At 39.1% G+C, this 22,682-nt stretch overlaps 2 protein-coding genes across 4 annotated transcripts in view; one reads left to right on the forward strand and one right to left on the reverse strand.

Moving 5' to 3' along the window:
- Positions 1-12,731, forward strand: part of LOC110328789 (mannosylglucosyl-3-phosphoglycerate phosphatase-like) — a 38,326-nt gene extending 25,595 nt beyond the window's left edge. The window contains 5 exon segments of the mRNA XM_021208242.1: positions 471-618; positions 1,728-1,893; positions 9,774-9,921; positions 11,125-11,306; positions 12,545-12,731. Of these exon segments, the coding sequence (XP_021063901.1) occupies positions 471-618; positions 1,728-1,893; positions 9,774-9,921; positions 11,125-11,306; positions 12,545-12,731 (831 nt within the window).
- Positions 12,732-16,703: 3,972 nt separating this feature from the next.
- Rnf180 (ring finger protein 180) overlaps positions 16,704-22,682 on the reverse strand; it is a 167,751-nt gene continuing 161,772 nt past the window's right edge. For 2 of the 3 annotated variants that reach the window (XM_029544177.1, XM_029544176.1), the window contains exon 8: positions 16,704-17,701. In XM_029544177.1, coding sequence (XP_029400037.1) covers positions 17,502-17,701 — 200 coding nt within the window. In that variant the 3' untranslated portion in view covers positions 16,704-17,501. The remainder of the gene's footprint in view (positions 17,702-22,682) is intronic. The other variant, XM_029544178.1, reaches the window with a different exon arrangement.

Consider the following 22,682-nt stretch of genomic DNA (forward strand, 5'->3'; position numbering starts at 1 on the left):
ACTTAAAAGTGTATGTGCATAATGTATGTGTGTTACTTTTGTGAGAGATTTGTGAAACATAAACCGTGCTGTATTATTTAATGTAACCTTTGGCACATATGTTAATTCTGTAAGAAACAGAGGCTTCTATTATATTTCAGTTGGAAGTAATTAACTGTTTCATGTTGGGTCAACTTGTCATGAATATTACATATTTTTATAACAGGTTTCTGGCTTTAAAAGGCTAGGATAGAGGTTTCAAAACTGTATGGTTACATGGCTCATTGCGTAATTTAAAAGTGAATCTCTGTTGGGTGGTTAGTATTTGGTGTTCTTTTGGTACTGTGATATGGAAAAGAAAGAGTTCCAGTAAATTCTTAGGATTTGTAACTTGAAGGTAAAAATAAGTGGTCACATAGAAAAAAATTAAATTTAAAAATTGATAAAACACAAGGCATGTTGACTTTAGAAAGCTATATTTCTTCTTTTAGTATATGTTAGAAGAAGTTCTTTGCCCAATCGATGTGGCATTGGATGGCCGTGAGATTACTGTAAGAAGATGTGAGAGCAACCTTGGAAATCTGGTGACGAATGCAATGTTAGAGGCCACGCATGCTGATGTGGCACTCCTTAATTCAGGTGACTTGGGTGTTAAAGAGGACATAAAATGACCAAGCCCAGGTTCCCAGAGTTTGTAGTAATAGTAGTCATTTTTAAGATTCAGAAAGTCCTACTTAGGAACGTTATTAATTTCATGAGTTCAGCAATCCATCTCCTGCCATGATTGGGTATTTGGAACCGGATTCTGGAGTTCAGATTGTCAATGAAATTTTATGAAGATATCACCTGTCACTCATCTGTCTTAAACCTGTTGTGCTGTTACACTTTGACTAAAGGAAAAGCAATAGATGTAAGTCTTTCCCTGGAAGGTCTTGCTCTTTGACCAGTCTTGCCTTCCTACCTCGTTAATAAGGAAATGGGTTTCAGCTGGACTGACAGGGACCTGGTCTTAGCCTCTTCATTTTTGTTTGAAGTTTGTTGACTTAGGAGTTCTAAGACTTTTAAGAGTCTACAGAAAATTAAAGACAATCCTCTAAAAACAACTTTCGTTCATTTACTGTAACTGAGAGGCTCAGGCAGTGTCTAACTGCAGAGACTGGGTCCCTGATTTTCCACAGTTTAGAACGTAGGATGGAGCTGAAGCTTAGCAGAAGAGTTCTGGCCTGGTGTGTAGCAGGCATTGGGTTTGGTCCCATTTCAGCTTCTGTGTTCTGCTCCCCAAAATTTACAGTGTAACCCCACTTAACATCCTAATGATAAACTTTTTAGAATTCTGTTTTTCATGGAAGACACAAATGGTCTTAACTGCATCTGAGTGCTTTAGAACTGTCCGTGAAAACATATTTCCCAAGAGTGAAATTTCTGTAGTTGTTTCCTTATGAAGATCTCCATTCTGCAATTCATAGGCCTGGTTCTGTGGACATAGGGAGAGAGCGTAGAGGCTTTCCAGTTTTAATATTACAACTTTTAGTTAAGAAGAACATGGTAGTTAACATGAAATCAGATCTTCTAATGAATAAGTTATATGTAAAATTAAACTGGAAGTAAATGTGAGGCAGACATTAGAAACCAGATTAGGGCCTTTTGACCTAGGGATGTAAGAGTTGGAGTTTATATGTAACACTGAATCATCCGAGCACGTCTGGATGGGAAAATGAAAGCATTTTTCCTCTTTGGAGTCACTGTAGGCACTCTCAGGTCTGACAGAATACACCCGCCGGGGAATTTCACTCTGCACGACCTTTTGGCCATACTCCCCATCATGGACCCAGTTTTCGTTGTCAGAGCAACGGGTGCGCAGCTGCTGGAAGCGCTTGAAAATGGGGTTTACAAGTACCCAGCTCTGGATGGGAGGTATGTTCATATGTTGCTACTAAGTGATGCACTTAACTTCACAATGGGACTGTACAAAGACAAATTTAAAAATGGTTTGACATTCTCCAATTTAAATGTAAAATCCATAAAAATGTAAGTATAGTTTAAAAGAATCTAATTATTTTTACTAAAGGATCTTGAGAGTGACAAGATACTGGTATGTAAAAAGTAAAAATCAGTATTACTTTTAGTTATATGCAAGTATATTTATGTGCTACTGAATTTTAGTATTTGAGTCCCAAAACCCACTTTTGCACTTCCTTCAGATTATTTGAAAAATAAAGTAGTGCCTTGCTGTTTAACTTTCATATCATATCTCACTGGAATTCTTAGTTAGATGAGGCTAAGGGAGTAGACTTAGGTGCGTGGGCGCTTCTCCTTTGTGTTAAAGCCTTAAAGCAAGTATCTAAGAACATTAGAATCTAGGTATTGTCATATTACACCTAGGCTACCACAGTGGCAAGGAGTACAAGCTGAAAAATATGAAAGAAATCCTCTGGAGAAAGAAGTCAGAGAAACACTTTATGCTTTCATAAATTACTATGTCAAATTTGGTTAAAATATGTATAAGAACATTAGCATACCATATGATTCAGCCACTTAATCTGTACAGTTGTTTTCTAGCTTTTCAGGGTTGTACAGTTAATGTCAGAATCAATTCAAGAACATTTCATCACTCTGCAAAGGAACTGCCAGCCACTTTTGCTTCCCCCCACCCACCCCCCAAGCCTCAGCTCTAGGCAAGCATGGTCTCCTTTAATCTCCCTGGTTACCTGGTATGCCAGTTATAGGAGCCAATCCTGTAATGTGACCCCTTTAAGAGCTTCTTTCACTGAGCATGCTTCCAAGGTTCATCAATGCTGTAGTATGCATTAGTACTTATTTCTATTTATTACTGGGCAACACCCCATGTGTGGGTAATAACACTCACCCATCTATCAGTTGATGGACACTTCAAGTGTTTCTTTTTTCCCTACCATTATAAACACTGCTGCTGTGAAAATCCATGTGCAAGGCTGGTTGGGCTCTCAGGCGTCCAGTACATGTTAGATTCCAAGTGCTGAGTCCTATGGAACCTGACAGGCTGTTTTCCAGAGTGACTGCACCGCTTTAACATTGTCCTGGCAGGCTGTCACCTAGAGGCTTCAGTTTCTCCACTTCCCTGCCAACCCTTGTTCCCTTCCCTGCTATCTGTCCTAGTTAACGTGAAGCAGGGCCTTGTGATACTGGTTGGCGTCTCTCTGACGCCTGCTGATGCTGACCATCTCTTCATGTACTTATTGGCAGTTCGTCTGTCTTCTTCAGATGCGCCTCTGTCTTTACCCTTTTGTAAAGGTTGCTCTAAAAAAAAAAAAAAAAAAAACCTCTTACTGACTTACATGTTCTTACAGATGGAGCCTCAAAATCTTACTTTATTTATAGAGTGAAATGGAGAATGCCAGAGCTGGAGTGCAGAAATATTAGCCCAGGGATATAAAATTACAGTTGATAGGAGGAATAGTTCCAGAGATGTATTGCACAGCATGATGATTACAGTTAATTAGGATACATTGTATGGTTAAAAATGATGTAAGTTGAGTGTGCTTAATAACAGTGACTATGTGAGGTAATACACATCAATTTGCATATTCTACCAAGTGCATTTACTTTAAAACATATAGTATATGCTAAATAATAGTTTTATTTATTGATGCAGAAGTAAAATTTCAAGTTAAATGACATTAATAAGATAAGATTATTATTGTTGGAAAACAGTTGATGCAACTTTTTACTTACCTCCATCCTAAAAATGCCTTTCCTTCTTCCACTGTTTGCTTCCTCAACTCAAGGCAAGTGAATTTACCCCAAATCACTATGATTCTTATAATTGACATGTATCTTAGAGTTCCAGGGGTGGCTGTTACTGCCCACAGTAAGCTGGGCCTCTCACATCAATCATCAATCAAGAAAATGCCCTACAGGCTCACTCACATACCAATCTCAATTGAGGTTCCTCTTACCAGATGACTGTAGTCTGTGCCAAGTTAACAAAAAACTAACCAGTACAGTTTGATAAATAAAGTGTTTTCTATGTGTGGGCAAATTCAATAAGACAGTGACTTTTAGCCTGCTTATAAATGGGATTAGAGGTAGAAAAATGATTTTCAGAGAAATGAATTGGTGTATATATGGAGAGATGAATATTAGGCCCTGACCATGAAATTGATGTTAGCAGATAGACATACAAGATAAGCAATGCTAGTTAGAGTGTGCTGAACCTGATAATTAGAAGGGTAGTTTAATTGATGCCAAATATTGGTATCTTTCTCATGCAATTTAAAGATATTTGAGAATACCTTTGCATCTAATTTTAATCAAATTTCTGACAATACCTCTGCATATAAACTAATCAACATCCACCTGAAATTTGATTAGGTAATTACACCTGAGAAACCTCTCTGTGTCTATTTCTAACAGACCTTCCACGGGACTACACTCCTCACATACTAATGCACCAGTTATTTTTCTAAAAACACAAGTAGTCAATGTAATGCTTCTGCTTAAAATTACATAACAGTTCCCTTAGCCCACAGCAAAAGATCTCAAGTACTTTGGAGGCATATTCTCAAATTGGCTCAATGTCACCTTTTCAAACACAAGCCACCTGTCATATGTAAACTGTAGTTCTGTGCTCTCATTTATTAAAAATCTCATCTTTTACCTCTCAAACCTGTGTCTCCAACAGCCATGACTTCTGCCTAGCATACCCTTCCTCTGTCACCTCAGAGTGACATCCCTTTCTGTTTTCTCCTGGTAAGAAGTGTAATTACAGCTTTGAGATCATTGTTTTCTAATACAAACATTCAGTGTTGCAAATTTCTCTATAAGCACTATTTTTGTGGCATTATAAGATTGATGATATATTGTATTCTTCTTACCCTTTTTAGCTCATAACACTTAAATTTTCTTTGATATTTTCTTCACTATCTATGGATTATTATAAATACATATTCAAGTTTCTAAGATTTTCTTGTTACCTTTGTCATTGGTTTCTAGTTTCTACTCAGAAATCTTATTTTGTAGGATTTCCATTCTTTAGTATTAGAGTATTTGTTTCATGGTCTTAGTTAACTTTTCATGTATATTCTAATATATACTTTTAAAAACTGGTGGTGAATGTTTTTGTTCCTCTTAAATCTTTGCAACTTTTCTACGAACTGTAATATTCAATAAGGAATGTGGAATGCTTCATGACTTGGTTTTCTCTTTCATTTGTTTAGGTTTGGGTCAGTTTGGTTAGGTATTTGAAGCTTTTTTGTTTTATATATATATATATATATATATATATATATATATATATATATGTACATTTCAATGTTGTACCATCTTGACTAGTTGGTCATTTTATTATATAAGGTGAAGGGGTCAAAAAAAACTATAGTATTTTTTGTTGTTTAATTCAGTTGTCTCTATTATTGTAAATAAACTTTGTTTCCTCTTAACCAGACATATTCATTTAGGTGTTCTCTGTGACTTAATTTACACTGAGTTAGATTTGTGTATTTGTGTAACAAAGGCAGTATGGTTTGTGAAGCCTAGAATACTTAGCTGCCTGTTCTATGAGAATAATAGTATCCCCTTTTCATCATTTGTCTCTTCATCTCTTTGCTTACTGTGGGCTTATTACACCCAGTCTAGGTTTCTTGGATTTGTCTTTGCATTGCTCATTTTTGTGTACTCACTTATTTTTAAATTATGCAAGTCATTGTTCTTTAAATTAGATACTTATAAGATAGAATACAATACAATTTGTGGCTTATATTTAGTTTCATAATTTCTCTATTTGTGAGTTGAAACCTTTTGACTCTACTAAATTTTTTTGTTTTTGCATGTTTAAATATTTAGTGTTTATTTTGTATTTGATTCTGTTTTTTTTTTTTTAATTCTGTATTTTGTGAGTTCTGTGGCTTTTGCCTAGCACATTCTTTGTCTGTCACCACAGATTTGTCACTCCTCTCTGTTGTTCTCATGGTAGATGCCCATACATCTTATCTTGTCTGGCCTCCCACTGGGGCTAGACAAGGCAGCCCTGTTGGAAGTTCAATCTTGCGTGGCCAGGAAGCATGTAAAGAAATGTTCAGCATCCTTAGTCATTAGAAAAATGCAAATCAAAACACCCCTGAGATCCCATCTCACACCATCAGAATGGCTAAGATCAAAATGGATCAAGGGGAATACTTCCTCATTGCTGGTCGAGTGCAAACTTCTACAACTACTTGGGAAAGCAATCTGGCAGTTCCTCAGAAAATTGGAAATAGTTCTGCCTGAAGACCCAGCTATACTGCTCCTGGCCACATACAGCACCATACCACAAGGGCACATGTTTGACTATGTTTGTTCATAGCAACTTTATTTGTAATAACCAAAAACTGGAGACAACCCAGATGTCCCTCAACTGAAGAATGAGAACAGAAAATGTGGTTCTTTTACACAATGGAATACAATTCAGCTATTAAAAACAGGGACACCATGAATTTTTCAGGCAAATGGATGTAACTAGAAAATATCTCAAGTCAGGTAACCCAGCCCTCAAAAGACAAGCATGGTATGTACTCACTGATAAATGGATATTGACTTTAAAGTACAGGATACCCATGGTGTACTCCATAGACCCAAAGAAGCTAAACATGAAGAGGGCCCAAGAGAAGATACTTGACTCTCACTTAGAAAGGGGAATAAAATAGTCATAGGAGGCAGATGGAGGGAGGGATCCGGGTGGAGAGTGGATGGGAAGGGGTATGGGGAGGGTCAGGATCAGGTGTGTTGAGAAATAGGAAAGAGGGCCAGAGGGCCCGGAGAATAATTGGAAGTCTACAGCTTAGGGGGTGGCGGGTATCTGCAGGACGTGCCAGCGAGCTGGGATAGGGAAGGCTAAGGTTTACCTTAGCTGAGAAGCCTATCAGTGGGGATATGGAACCTGAAGAGGCCACCTCTCATAGCCAGGTAGGACTCCCAGTGTAGGATAAGGACACCAACCCACATACAAAATTCTTGACCACAGTTTTGTCCCGTGTATAAGAAATGCAGGGACAAAGCTGGAGCAGACACCAAGGCAATGGCCAACCAATAACTGGTCCAGCTTGAGATCTATCCATGGGCAAGCACCAACCCCTGACACTATTAATGATATTCCGTTATGCTTGCAGGCAGGAGCCTAGCATAACTGTTCTCTGAGAGGCTCCACCCAGCAGCTGACTGAGACAGATGCAGACACCCACAGCCAAACATTGGATGGAGCTTGGCGCCTCTTATTGAAAAATTGGGGGAAGGATTCAGGACCCTGAAGGTGATAGGAACTCCATAGGAAGACCAACAGAGTAAAGTAACCTGAACCTTTGAGGTCTCTCAGAGGCTGGGCCATCAACCAAAGAACATATATGGGCTGGACCTAGGCCCCTGGTACATATGTAGTAGACATGCAGCTCAGTCTCTATGTGGGTCCCCAAACAACTGGAGTGGGGGCGGTCCCGAAAGCTCTTGCCTGTCCATAGAATCTGTCCCACACAGTATTTTCAATTTTGATTTCAAACATTAAACATTAAAGAATTCAAGAGAACACTATTTTTCCCAGATATTTCCTATTTCTGTTGTTTTTCTCTTCATTTTTGCGTTTGCAACATTTTGGTATCATTTCCCTTTGGTCTAAATAAATTCTTTTGTACTATTTTTCCTTTATTTGCAAAGCACTGACTTCTCTAGTTGTTCCTGTGTTCTATTTCAGTGGTGATTTCTGATGCATCTGGTTCCATGTTTCTCAGATTTTTTTTTTTTTTTTTTTTTTGCTTCTGCTTAGATTTTGTTGATGTCGTCCATTGAATGTGTGAGATTTTCCTTCATTGTTTAATCAATTTAATTTTATTTAATTTCTGAAATTTAGATGACATAGTTAGATCTTGGGTTCTAGTCTTAAAGATACTAGAAACTTCACTAATTATTATTTAATATTTTCCTCTCTGATATAAAGATTAAATTTTTTATCCGTATATATTTTTCTAGTTCATGACTTTTAACATTAATCTAAATTCTGCTATTGAGGCTACCCAGTGAATTTTAATTTTATTTTCAAGTCAAAATTTCATTGGATTTATCCCCCTCAGGTAGGTGTGGTGTGTGTTGGGGTTATTTTGAGGTGTGTATGTGTGCAGAGGTCAAAGGTCAATGCTCAAAGTCCATCTTGGTCATTGTTCATCTCATTTTGTGAGACAGGGTCCCTCATTGATCCTTGAGATCATTGGTATGGTTAGTCAGTGAACTTCAGTGATCTACCTGTCTTATCCCCCAAGTCCTTGGGTTACACATACTGGTGTCATGGGTTCTGAGGTCTGGGGATAGAATTCAGGTCCTCAAGAGGACTTGGCTAGAGTCATCTCCTGAGTTCCTGATTTTCTTTTGTTACAGTTCAGAGCAGGGACTTTCTACTATTCCATTGATTTCAAGGATGGCTTGATTGCGTGCCTGAGTATGTTTCTAATAGTTGCTTTATATTTCTGAAAGTTTCCGTTATCTGTGTCATCTCAGCTTTGGCTTCCTGTCCCCCCTACCCCCACGCGTCCTGAGTGAACTTTGGTGTTTCCCTGGTTTTTCTTATTTTCTTGAATATTTTGGGAGTACTATTTTGTGAGCCTTAGATCATGCTTCAATTCTCTAGGGAGTGTTAACAATGCTGTTATAGGCCATACCCCACTTAACCTTAGGCCCCTGGGTCCAGCCCTGCCATGTGGGTTGTGGTCAAGTGTTATAGTCCTTAGCATCCTAACATGGTGATACTGAGTATTAACTGCACTAACTCACCATATTGTTTTATGACTGAAATGATGCTTGCCTAGAACCTGGTACAGATTGGTGCACCAGAACTGGCCAGGCGGTGCTTTTTAATATGACACCAAAAAGGGACAGATAGGTACAGCAGGAAAGGGAAAGAAAGCAGGTATAGACTGGGGCAGTCAGGGGGACTGAATGTCAACGGGGTTACCTCCTACTTCCCCAAAGGGTAAGGAAAGCAGTGGGGACAGCTGCTGAAGAGTAGTAAAGGCTTGCTTACGCTGCCTTCAGGGCAGGGGCTTTGCTCCCTCAGCATCTGTGTCTCATCATCAGTGCTTACCTTTTCAAAAGCTCTGTCTGGGTGAATCATTTGCCTCCTACTTAGAACCATTCTGTAAACTAGTATTCGTCACTTAGTTTTGTCTCAAAGGCTGATACGCAATAGATAACAGTGTTCACGGCATGGTTTGTATTAGAAAAAATCTTGTTAGTGTCAAATATTTAAGAGGACATTTTAGCACCGAGCTATGGCCCCAGCCACCCCCAACCACTTATTTTGAGCCAGGACTCACCAAGTTTGCCAGGAGGACGCTCAGATTCACATCATCCTGCCTCAGTCTCTCAAACTCTCAGTCTGTGTTACCAAGCCCAGTGAGTCATTTTTAAAGGTGGGAGTAATAGTAAATATTAGTAGGGGTATCAGGTGTTTCTGAAACTTATGGGGGCTGTAGTTAGACAGCATTTTGAAGATACATGTATGTTGTCTATTTTATTTTTGTATCCCTTTAGTAGCAGGATGGAAATTGAGGCAGTGGTCTCACAGGAATTCAGAGTGGTAGGAGAACAGAAATTCTTGAAGCAAGGATAGAATTACTTAGAGTTGCTTTTATTGTTTGATGTTTTGAAACCGAAGTTCACTTGGCGAGTCTGCTGAGATGCACACAGCCTGTGTGCCTCCTGCCTGACAAGTAGCCCAAGGGCAGATGCTGGCCAAGTCTCTCACTTCTGATTGGTGTGGTGCAGGACTAGGTGAGAAGAAGTCGTTTTTTACATTTCAGGTTTCCTCAAGTTGCTGGGATAGAATTTGGATTTGATCCAGATGCAGAACCAGGCTATCGAGTCATAAGAGACACTGTGAAAGTTCAAGGACAGTACTTACAGAAAAAGAAAGTCTATCTCCTGGCCATTAAGGAGTACATTGCAAATGTGAGAATGCTTTCTTTTGAAATGTTTTCAGAAAACTGATTAGTGCTTATGCCCACACACATGTTAGTTTCCTTTCATGAATTCAGACACTTAGAAAATAATAATTGTTTCCATTGCATTTTTTAAAAAGATTTATTTATTTCTTATATGTAAGTACACTGTAACTGTCTTCAGACACTCCAGAAGAGGGAGTCAGATCTTGTTACGGATGGTTATGAGCCACCATGTGGTTGCTGGGACTTGAACTCTGGACCTTTGGAAGAGCAGTCGGGTGCTCTTACCCACTGAGCCATCTCACCAGCCCCCATTGCATTTTTATGATTCATGAATTGAATAAAATTTATCTCATGGTATACAAGTACAATTACACTGTTGCGTATTATCAGATTTAAAAGTACAGGCCCTCTAAAGTCCGTGCACAACAGTTCTGTTCCCCTAAATGACTAGCAAATATAGCCATAATTGTATAGCCCAAAGTGCTAAATTGGACTGCTAAATTCAAATTTAATGATAAATAGTCCTAAAACAGTTCATATTTCTACTTTAGGTATATTTTAATCACTTACATATTACTCCGTTACTTAGAAGGAAATGTAGATGACTATGTTTTAAGGACTTTACATAAGAATTTGGTGTGTTTGTCTCCATTTGATCTAAAGTACTGAGTGTAAGGAACTTTGTAAGAGGCATTGATTATGTGTTCTAATCTTGAGAGTCCTTCAGTAAGTTTCAGATTAGAACAGACAGTAGTGGAACAAACCATCAATCCTGGCACTCAGGAGGCAGAAGCAGGCAAATTGAGTTCGAGGCCAGCCTGGTCTACAGAGTGAATTCCAGGACAGCCAGAGCTACACAGAGAAACATTGTCTTGTAAAAATCACATACACACAAAAAATTTCTGATTATATTCTTCAGTATCATTCTGATGGCCCTCTTTGTTAATGTTATTTCACAACCACCTTTGGAGACTGTAGGGGGCCTATTCTCACGGCCATGGAACAACTGAGGTGTCACAACAGGATCACAGCCGCCATGTCTAGATTTATGGAGTAGGACAATTATTTAAAGTATATTAACTCAGGTTTAAGAAAATGTCATTATGTACAAAGCTAAGGAATTACTTTCAACACTGGGATAAATTTAAAATCTATGTCTGTTGTATTACTCCTGGCTTGGAACCTGAGTTCTGTTTTGGCATTTCAGGGGAAGGATGGCTACAGTATGTTTAGAAGTTGCCCTCGGATGTTTGACCACGAGACGGCTCAGGTGCTGTCAACAGTTGTCATGAATCACCTTGAATCCATAAAAATTTTGCAAGGAAAGAAGTGTCTTTCTGGCCATTGGATGAGTTTGATCACGGCAACAAACAAATCGCCATCCCTCACAGGTGACAGAATGGTCACGTTTCATGTGCTGCTGCCTGAGTAAATGTTTCTTAGACTCTGGTCTTTAGGTGGGTGTCCTGGTGTCTGAGGACGTGTGAAGAGAATAAAAATGGACCTGTATTTTCCAAGGTGAAATGACAGACACAAGGGAGAGTAGTCACAGGGCCCGCACAGGTATCCAAAGCTACGGAGAACAGAGATGGTCTAGAAAATCGTGTCCTTTTCAGGGTTTTCTGCTTCACAATCTTCAACTACCTTTGCAACATTTACCTTCTAATTTAGATGAAAAAATTATAACCTGCCAAATTAGCTTACTTCTGTCCAATTAAACATTTTGTCTTGTCCTACTTGATAGATGCTGTGCCTTGGAATACAAGTTCCCACTTTTTTGACTGAGTTTAGAAACTTAATTCTTTTTCTAAGGTCACATCAACAACAATCCAAGGCAAATCTTATCAAATCATAATTAGTTTTATAATTGGCTGATTCTTTGATAAATAATTATATTCCTAAATATAGCCAAGTTCTGGAAGTTATAATTACACCTTTTGGAAGTAAGATGAATTATCTTCTTTTTTTAAACAAAAGAGTTCTTTTAATACACCGGCCATATTTTCTATCTATTTTTTCAAAAATGTAAAATGGAAGAGAAAATGACAGCTGTCACATATGATCACCACTAAACAGACTCAGCAGGCTGTAAAACCCACCCACCCACCATATATTTAACAAAAATTTAAAAAATATCATGAATTTGAGAGGGGGTGGTGGGATGGGAGGAGTTGCCATGGAAAGAGAGATAGAAATGATGTAAATATAGTACTCATGAACAAAGGTCTAAGAAACATCATTATAAAGCAAACCCTTCTGAGGTAATATGTAGTAATACCTGAAAGGTTTAAAAAGTTGACATAAAATTGCATCATGTGTATCATGTGATATTTCCATTTGTGCATTCATTGTATAATGTTCAAATGAAGGTAAGCATATCTATTTCCTCAAATATTAAGTATAAAATATCTTAAAGTCAAAATGAATTGATGCATTTTTGTTTATAAATTTCATAACATGCTTAATGTACTTTTATTCATGGATGAATTCTGACTGTGACGATGGAGAAACAAAATTTCACTACTGTTTATAAATTTCAATTTGTATATTCTAATAAAGCTTTAGTTGTGACTTTAGAACATCCGTTTGGAGAGCGTGCATAGTCTAACTGGTTCTACTGAACTTCTGGCTTTTGAGGAAGAAACAGATGAGCCATCGGGAGTAACTGCAGTGCCTGGCATAGAAGGAAGAATCTTCCACATTTCTCCAGACGTGAAAGAACATTTGCGCCAACTTAGAACGGCGAGCCAGCAAGGCCTGAGAACGTTCCCGACCGTTAGTGACAATGCACGAGAGACTTCTGACTCTGACTAACTGCCATGGAGTTTGTGTGCTCTGTTAGTGCTCAAATGCATTGGACCAATTTTAGCAATGTTAGGCATGGTAACAGAATCTTGATTGTGTGTATCATTCCAGAATTGATGATAATTCTAGGGATATTGCTCTAAATGTTCTTTTCATTTAAATTTTATCAAGTCTTGTAACTTTTGACTCTTCATTGTGTTATGCCAGAAACACAAACATTTGTGATTAAAGTGTAAACAGTGTAGTGTTTATTATTAAATGAAGTTCATGCTCACCTGTTCACAGTATTTATTTGTATAGTAACCTGTTTTTCTCTTAGTAGTGCTTATTTTTCTGTTCAAATGAATGAATGAATGAATGAGTGAATGAATGAATACATATGTATCCTCTCACTATTATTTAATTTTAACTCTTTTGACCTTGTTGGAATTCTGTGATACAGCACCTGAACATATCTTCTTGATAAAGTACTGAACTTTTATATTAATGACTGCAAACCATGGGCTTTATGCAATGTACTTACTATTGTTGTTCCCACTGAAGCATCCTTTCTTACCACAGTGAAATAAGAGAAAGTAGTAGAATAATATCTAAAATAGACTTAAAAATTAGCTAAAATCAGACGGGACCAAATTCACAACTGGCTTGTTATTGATTAACTGATTGGCGATACTATCTAAACTTACCTTTTCTTTGACAGTTTTAAAAAATTCTGTTTGTAAGTAAAAAGTTCCTATCTTTAAGTCATCTGTTATTTTCTCAGTTAAGAGCTATGCATCTAGGGCAGAAACCGCATCTGTGTTTGGAAGACCACGTGGGCCTTCTTTTAATTTGTGGGAAGTAGAAGGAGCATTCAGTCGGTGTTTATATTCATGCACGGCGGTAGCCACAGGAGCTGTGCACAGTACCACAGCTAAGGTAAGTGGAAGTTTACCTAATGCAAGGGGTTGGAGCTCAGTACGCAGCTTCCAGCTCATTCTGCTTCCCTGTGCACTATGTTCAGAAGTGAATTTGGGAATATACATCATCTCTTAGTTATCTCTGATAATAGAGGATAGGAGTAGATACATTTGCTCCCAAAAGTAATGGATTAAATTACTTGTCTCATTTCAGTGATGAAAATACCCTGACAAAATCAGCTTAAGGATGGAAGGGTTTATCTGGGCTTATGGTTCCGGGTACAGTTCACTGTTACAGAGGAGTCATGGTGGCAGGAGTTTGAGGTGGTTGTTGGTCACAGTGCTACCACAGTCAGGAGGCAGAGAGAAGACAGCTCCTCCCAACCCTCTTTCTCCTTTGTATTTTGTTTTGGCCCATGAAATCAAGCCGCCTACACTGGGGGTGGGTCTTCCCACTTCAGTAGTGTATTATAGAAAAATCCCTCATAGACAAACCAAGGGATTGGCTTCTAGGATAGTGTTAAATCTCATGTAATTGACATTATTAATCATCACAAGTCATTTCGATTTCACTTGAGCAAGAAGACACCAAGCATATTTCTGAAATTGAACCCACTGTTACTGTTCTATGAAATGGACATGCGCATTAAGCCATCTCCTAAGTAATTCCTTTAAAACCACAGAGTAGTGTTTCTTCATCTTTGTGCAGTAGATAATGCTTAATATTGAAAACCACAAATGGTCCATGTCCAGAGACTAAAGACAGAGAATAAGGCAGCATGTTCAGCCCTAATTGAGACATCTTTATCATACTGCTTTCTCTCAAGGCTCAGGGGTTACCATGGCAAAGGTGGTAGAGAGACTACTGTAAGAGAGCATGTATGACTTCAGTGAAACTTTTTCTGACATGGCAGGTTCGTTGTACATGTGACATCACAGAGGCTGGGACTGCACAAGTCCTACACTAGAGTAATCCAGACAAGATGCCAGCACAGGCGAGGGTGGGGCTCATACAGTGGGAACCGAGGAACTAAGAGCAGCTGATGGCTTCTGGGAGAGGAAGAGTCTTCAATGTGGACCCTGAGAACCTCGACACAATGTAGTAGCCCGAACACACACACACAGTTAGCACTAAAGGGATTCAGATTCAGTGGACTTAAGCAATCGGGATGGGGAAGTTTGAAGGGGTGGGGAGGAACTGGAAGGAGGTAATGGGGATTAGAGTTCATCAGAATGTATTATATGCATACATGAAATTCTCATTAAAAATAAATGTCTTGATTAAAGCATTTAGAAATGTAGCTCAGTTCAGGTATTTATTATTATGAATATCCATATGTGTTTAAAATTAAGCTTCCAAATTATTAAGCTCTGTAGAAACAGAAATTGTTGTTGGCGATAAATCATAGAAATTAACTTTTAAAATATTACTGGGACAGATATTGCATTTCATTAGATTTAGGATTTCTCTTTTCCTTTCTTCAGTTCTTGATTGGAAAATGAAATTTTCTGTGATTATATGGAAGATGCTGAAGAGGCACACAATGAGTTTTTGTGTTAAGTTTATGGGGCTAGAGAGATGGCTGAGCTGTTGAAAGTGGTTGTTGTTGGGCCTGGTTATTGTATGCTAGAATGCAGAAGGAAAATCATTATGGTACTGGATATGGAGTCACCCAGCCAAAGGTGTGGGAGATAAGCCTATGCTTTAGGGGGGTTCCTGGAGATCAGAAGGGAGTAAACACCGACCAGAGAGGAGACTGGCTGACCTGCCTCTAGATAGAGGAAAGGCTCAGATGACTTCTGGGATAGGTCAAGTGATGATCATCTTGCCTGGAAGACTTCAGGTGCTCTGACTCTTGCAGATGCTAAAATGCTTGATCTGGGATAGAAGGGAACCCATGCTATACATTTAACAGACAGGCTGAAGTTCCAGGCACGTGCTTACATTCCATCCTCCCGTGTTTCCTACCTGTCTCAGTGTATGGACATATCAGGCCTACCTGGCCTGTCAGAAAGTGGGAGCTCTAGGAAGCACCACACTTAGTATTCTGTAGCTTTCACCTCCAGTTGTATAAAATGTACACGTATTTCAAAGTAAAATTAGAGATTTGTAATTGCTTTCTAGATTTAATTACTTCAGTTAGGACAGGCAGGCAGGCGTTTGTTTTTAGGTCCGAGGTACACAATAATAACTAATAAGTGCCAGAGACCACGTGAATGAATGTTTTCTGTGAAATATTATTCTTATTTTCTTAATTTGCATATAATAAAAAACTTCTAAAACAATTTAGGCATGAATCAGGACATACTTTCTAGGGCATATAAGCCATGAATTACCTGGAAAAGAGCTGAATTTGGTTTCAAGGTTCTTAATCTATCGTCCCTGTGTGTGTTTTAATTGTTTGATCAGTGCACGTACTGTGGGAGGAGTGATGTTTTCCCATATCCACATAATTTTTATTCAGAACATAAGCGATTATAGATATTCATTTATAAACACAAGCATGCATCTCTTTGTGAATTGTATTTAATTTTTTGTTTTCTGGATTTGAAGGGTCTGATATAGTTGATCACGGTTTTTACAACTGTAACTGAAAACAGAGATAAGTATTAGAATAATAATCCACACCACTTTCATATTTCTTAGAAAATTGCACTATCAATCTAGGGCTTTTATCTGATGTAATCAACAGTTGTGCTGGCGTTTTGGCAATTCACAGTCTGAATTGGTGCAGCACATCTGTTTTGAACGGTGGTGGTATTATTAGTGCCACAAGTCACACGTTTCTTATCAGGTTACAGCATGACAGGCAGAAAGGGTGGAGTAGCAGTTCATTGCTGCTAATTTATAAAATCCTGTCTGAGTCAACACATTGGCTGTGTCTTTTTTTGCTCAGTGTTCTTCACTTTGAATCCTGATAACCCTCCCCATCCCCTGCTCACATTGCTATGGTTCATGTTTTCTTAGAAAGAACTTAACTATAACAACTGTAACAGAATAGAATACCACTATTTTTTAGATGAACCCAAAACCCCATTTTGGCATCTCCTTATTCCACACATTAAGTCAAAAAACAATAAAAAATGTAAAAGCCACTCTTTATTGCACATTGACAATATAGTTGACAACTGTCTAGTTAAATGAATCACCCACCAGGTTAATTACAGTTTGGACATGCATTGATCAGTAAGGTTACTAAAAGTCAGATTTGTTATTTCTCAAGTGATTCATTCTGAAATTGGAAAGTGTTAATATGGCTCTCTAACATAGCTATTGGGTGTTAGTCTTACTGCATGTAATATTTTGTACTTACAGTAGTTAAAAATGTTGCACCAAAGCTATGAAGTCTTTACAAAAGGATAGTCACATTTTTGGTAATAGGAGACAGAAGTAGAGATATTCAGAAATCAAAATGCAATATACCCTGCTTGATTAGTTCCCAGAGAATATGGTCTATCTTTAACGCACATCATTTGCCTAAGAATACATAGTGCTTGACTAAACTTCTTAGCAATAATGATAGTATCCATCCAGATTATTCATTTTTTTTACTATTTTTAAATGGAGGTAAAAACCTCAGTCTTTACAATCATAGTAAGTATAAAAATGACATTGTAAAATTAGAGCCCCAAGTCCTAAAGTAAAAAGTATGAATTAATAGTGCACTGTTTCTAATGGCTGGTAGACCAGCTCATGAATAAAGTTTAGGTTGTTACATGAAAGAAATTAATAAATTAATCCATTACCCTCAGGCTTTCTATAAACACTAACAATTTTTATAATGCAGTATTATAAAAACTTCAAAGCACACTTTGAAAATGTTCAAGCCATTGTTGTTTACATTTATGATTGTTCAATTAGAGCAGAGTATGACGATTCCTAAAACGGAAAGAAAAAATAGCAAAGAAAGCAGAAAACAACGAATCCGATGACCCAGTTCACTGAATAAATATAGATGATCGCCATATCCATGTCAAGCCACCACCCACGGCTGTCGTCCTCGAAGTGCAGGTAATCCATCCTGTGGGCGCCGTGTGGGAACTGCCTCCGTGTCACTGGGGCAGCATGCCTGTGGAACCCTAGGAGATACCAGAGGACAATTACTTCCCAGCTCACTGAACTCAAACACACACACACACACACAAACACACACACACACACACATATCTACAGTAGTATCTCAGTTCTTGACAAAGCCCATCCTGGCTTTATTGGGTGGTATCTGACCGTTGATATTTCAAAAATGAGCAAGTGTGAAAAGTCCCAGTTTGGGGGTACATAGGGCAGGGCAGCAGACACACAGTGATCTGGACCACATTATTCATAACATTGGCATCATCTGACATAACTTGTCAAGATTATTTTCACATACAAATTTTTCTAAATTTAAACCCCAATAACAGCTGCTGCTGGAGCTTCTGCTGGTCACCCTGGAACACCAGTCAACTGGTACCTCCCACCTTAACGATTCTGTGCAGTCATTCGAGCAAAGTTCTATGAGAATGGATTCATGCTTTAGCCTTGAGTAAACTGGACAAACATAATACAAAGAATATTAGCTTTAATTTTCATATTCTTCAAACTATGGGCCTTCTTAGGGGACTGGCTGGTGGAGAAAAATATAATCCCTTGATACGTTTCTGAGAAATACCACATCTTAGGAAATTCTAGGTGGATTTGCTAGCTAAGTATCTAGTGCCTTAGTACAACCTGACCAGCAGAAACCTGCTTTTGTTGGTGGGCCAACATGATGGCTAACTTACTGGCAGGTTAACACACCTGGAGAGAGGGAAGATCAACTGAGAAATCATCTAGATCAATTAGTCTGTAGCCATCACTCTGAGGTATTTCCTTAATTGAAAAATGATGTGAGAAAGTCTGAGACACTGGGTGGCGCCACTGCTGGGCAGGAGGGTCTGAGCTTTCTAAGAAGGCAGCTGAGCAGCCAGAGGGAGGAAAGCAGTGGTCATCCCAGGCTTTGCTTCAGGTCCAGCCGCCAGATTCCTGACTGCTTCCCTGGGTGATGGACTGGAACCTGTAAGCCAAATAAGCCTTTTCCTTCCTCAGGTTGCATCGGTTTATAGTATTTACCATAGCAACAGAGAAGCAAACTCCAAACAGACAATATGTAATATCTAAGCTTACAAAATACAAAGAACATTTAACAAAATCTATGCCTCACTATTAACTTTATTTTTGCTTAGCTATTGCATACTTTATTTATTTATTTATTTATTTATTTATTGCTTAATCTCTGTAAAAGAAGGCAGTAAAATATACTATTTTACTGAATAGAAAAACTCTGGCACTTGCTACTGATGGGTGGTCAAGGTCAGATGAGGCTTTAGCTCAAAGCAAATTCCGCTTCATCATTGTAGCAACTGAGTATGTGAGTATGTGGCCTGCTCCAGATTTGGCTGCTAATTCAGACAGCAAGGGTGAATTCACCTGGCTCTTGGCATGGCTATTTAAAGCCCAACCTCTTTAATCGGGAACAGTTCTTGCGGCTGCTTGTGTCCAGCTATGGACTTATTTGTAGTATGTAGGCTGAAAACACAAAGGACCAGTTAAAGGGAAAACGGGCTATGCTTTAGAGTGGGATGCAGGCAGGTTTTAGACAAATTGTAATCATCTTTATCTGACTTTCTATCATTTCGCTTGATAATTTTAATTATTAACTTTCATAGACTATAAGGAGCTTAACTAGGATATCAGGTTTTTTTTTTAATTGTTTTTGTTTTTTGCATTGTTAGCAATCAAACGGGCGTATTTATAGGGCTCTGCTTAAGTCCCTCTGTGAATATGTCACCTTCAGTATACTGCAACATGTGGAAAAGGAACAAAGACATGAGGTCAGCCTTTCTGGGTGGTCAAATGTCTAGCTTTTCCTTCCCTAACATCTTATACCATGTGCGCACTCTGGTGTAAGGCCTCATTAAATATTACTAAAATATTTTTCCTATCCCAGTAGCTAGCAGCAGCTAGTAAGTGCTGGGAGAGACAGCCAATCTTCTTTAAGTGTGGTGAACCTTAGGAGGTCAACCATGCTCCAGGAGTAGGCCCTGTCCCCAAAGTGCTCTGGGCAAACACATTGGACGTTATGAGCTTAAAAGAAAATTTTAAGCCAGAATTGTTCCTATCTAAAGAAAACCCAGGGACAAGACAAAAAAAAAAAAAAAATGGAGCAGAGTCCAGAGACCACCTCACCTAGGGATCCATCCCATCTGCATACATCAAACCCAGACACTATGTGGATGCCAAGAAGCCGACAGGAGCCATTAGCTGNAGTGTGGTGAACCTTAGGAGGTCAACCATGCTCCAGGAGTAGGCCCTGTCCCCAAAGTGCTCTGGGCAAACACATTGGACGTTATGAGCTTAAAAAAAAATTTTAAGCCAGAATTGTTCCTATCTGAAGGAAATCAAAAAAAAAAAAAAAATGGAGCAGAGACTGAAGGAAAGGCCATCCAGAGACCACCTCACCTAGGGATCCATCCCATCTGCATACATCAAACCCAGACACTATGTGGATGCCAAGAAGCCGACAGGAGCCATTAGCTGTCCCCTAAGAGGCTCTGCCAACACCTGACCAATACAGATGCAGATACTCACAGCTAAACATTGGACTGAGCCCTGAGACCCCAATGGAAGAGTTTGGGGAAGGACTGAAGGAGTTGAAGGGGATTGCAACCCCATAGGAAGACCAACAATATCGACTAATTGACTCCCCTCCCCCAGAGCTCCCAGGGACAAAACCACCAACATGGGTGGGTCCACAGCTCCAGCTGTATAAGTAGCCGAGGATGGCCTTATCTGGCATCAGNGGGGGGGGGGGGGCTTGGTCCTGTGGAGGCCTGATGCTCCAGAGTAAGGGGAATGCTATGGTGGTCAGACAGGAGTGGGTGAGTAGCTGAAGGAGCACCATCTTAGAGGCACATGGGGTGGTGGGATGGGGCGTTTGTGGAGGGGAAACCAGAAAGGGGTCAACATTTGAAATGTAAATAAAATAACCAGTAAAAATATTAAATAAAATAAAATTTAAAAAACCAACAACCAAGAAGCTGAAAGTGACTAGGAATGTGGGAGTGTATCTATGAGGAGTTGGTCAAAATACACTGTATAAAGTTCCCAAAGACATAAAATGTTACTTTTTAAATTTAATTTTTCTGTTTTGTGGGGTAAGCACATATGCGTTATCTTTTTTTCATTCAGATGAGCTGAACTGCTGTGCATTCAGCCTGTGGGCCTTATCATGAAATAAGGTCAATCTAAGCCACCTTCCTGTTTACAAAGCTGAAGTCAGTGCTGTAGGAGAAAGAGGAGGCGGGAGACATTTTTCTCACACTCAAATATCATCCAAATGCACCAAGAGAAAGTCTCAAAGTTTATATCACCTTTCACAAGCTTCTTCACCTCTGCAGGCTAGAGATGAGGCAACACTGCTAATTAGAAATTACTGTTAGGATTAAAGATGGGTTCTTTTCCTTGGTCCAAAAGGATGCAGCTGTATAGGCCTGCGTTATTCAGATTTCAAGTTGACAGGTCAAAACTTAAGTGCGGGTCAAATAACTAATTTTGTTAGTAAGTATTGCACTAGTGATATTAATGCTGGAGAACATGAGCCAGAGTGGACACAGGACAAGAACTGATGCATGATGGGTAGGGGTCCACGGCTGCTCAGGCAGCTTTGGCTGATCTTCCACCCTACCCTATCAGCGATACCATACTCCTGTGTGTCTACATCCTGCACTTGCCGGCAGAAGGAGACACTGGGGGAGATACAATGCATGGCACCAATTAGATGAGACGGTTTTTATGTGAACTAGATAGTGACCACTGGCTGGCTCAGTTTCTTTGTTTTTTAAGCAAGGGGAGAGTGAGTGGGAATTTACAACAAGCTTTGGGATTTTTTTTTATAGTTTCTTTATTTTTTATTGGATATTTTATTTATTTACATTTCAAATGTTATTCCCTGTCACGGTCTTCCCTCCCCTTGCTTCTATGAGGGTGCTCCCCAACCCACCCACCCACTCCCACCTCACCACCCTGGCATTCCCCTACACTGGGGCATGGAGCCTTCACAGGACCAAGGGCCTCTTCTCCCACTGATGCCCAACAAGGCCATCCTCTGCTATATATTTGGCTGGTGCTATGAGTCGCTCCATGTATACTCTTTCGTTGGTGGTTTAGACGCTGGGAGCTGTGGGAGTCTGGTTGGTTGATACTGTTGTTCTTCCCATGGGGTTGCAAACCCCTTCAGCTCCTTCAGTCCTTTTCCTAACTCCATTGGAATTTCTAAATGGCCGTTTCTGAATCAAAGTGTAAAAATCACTTGGCAGATACTGTTATTCCATAGGAATAAGTAAACTCCGAGATTGTATTAGAAAATGTCAGAATATAAACCTCTGTGTTTAATGCAGTCTCCACTAGACAATGATGGCTACACAAACACAAATGCCATGTCCAGTATGAGAATGGAATGAATTAACCCAAGCATAGGGCTGATCTACAAAGAACATTCAGTAAAAGACAGACTCATGGTTTTGATAGAGGAGGAACCTGCATTGCCTTTTGTATATTTTTTTTCTGAATTACTAATCTCACTATTGTTAGCTCCAGTTGTTTGTATTTTCCTTCAGATTCATTGATTTTTCTCTGAGTCAGTGGCTGACCTTAAAAAGATCATCAGGATATCACATGGTAAAGCCAATTTATTACATCTTATGGAGAGTATATGAAATATAGCAAAGATCTATTTTGATGTGGTGCCTGCCATAAAGAATTTCAGTCTTCCGAGCTTCTGGGCTAATATCCACTTATCAGTGAGTGCATATCATGTGTGTTCTTTTGTGATTGTGTTACCTCACTCAGGATGATATTCTGCAGATCCATCCATTTGTCTAAGAATTTCATGAATTCATTGTTTTTAATAGTTGAGTATTCCATTGTGTAAATGTATCACAGTTTCTGTATCCATTCCTATGTTGAGGGACATCTGGGTTCTTTCCAGTTTCTGGCTATTTTAAGAATGGCTGCTATGAACATAGTGGAGCATGTGTCCTT

The sequence above is a fragment of the Mus pahari genome, chromosome 11 (assembly GCF_900095145.1).
Source record: "Mus pahari chromosome 11, PAHARI_EIJ_v1.1, whole genome shotgun sequence".
Taxonomy (NCBI): Eukaryota; Metazoa; Chordata; class Mammalia; order Rodentia; family Muridae; genus Mus; species Mus pahari.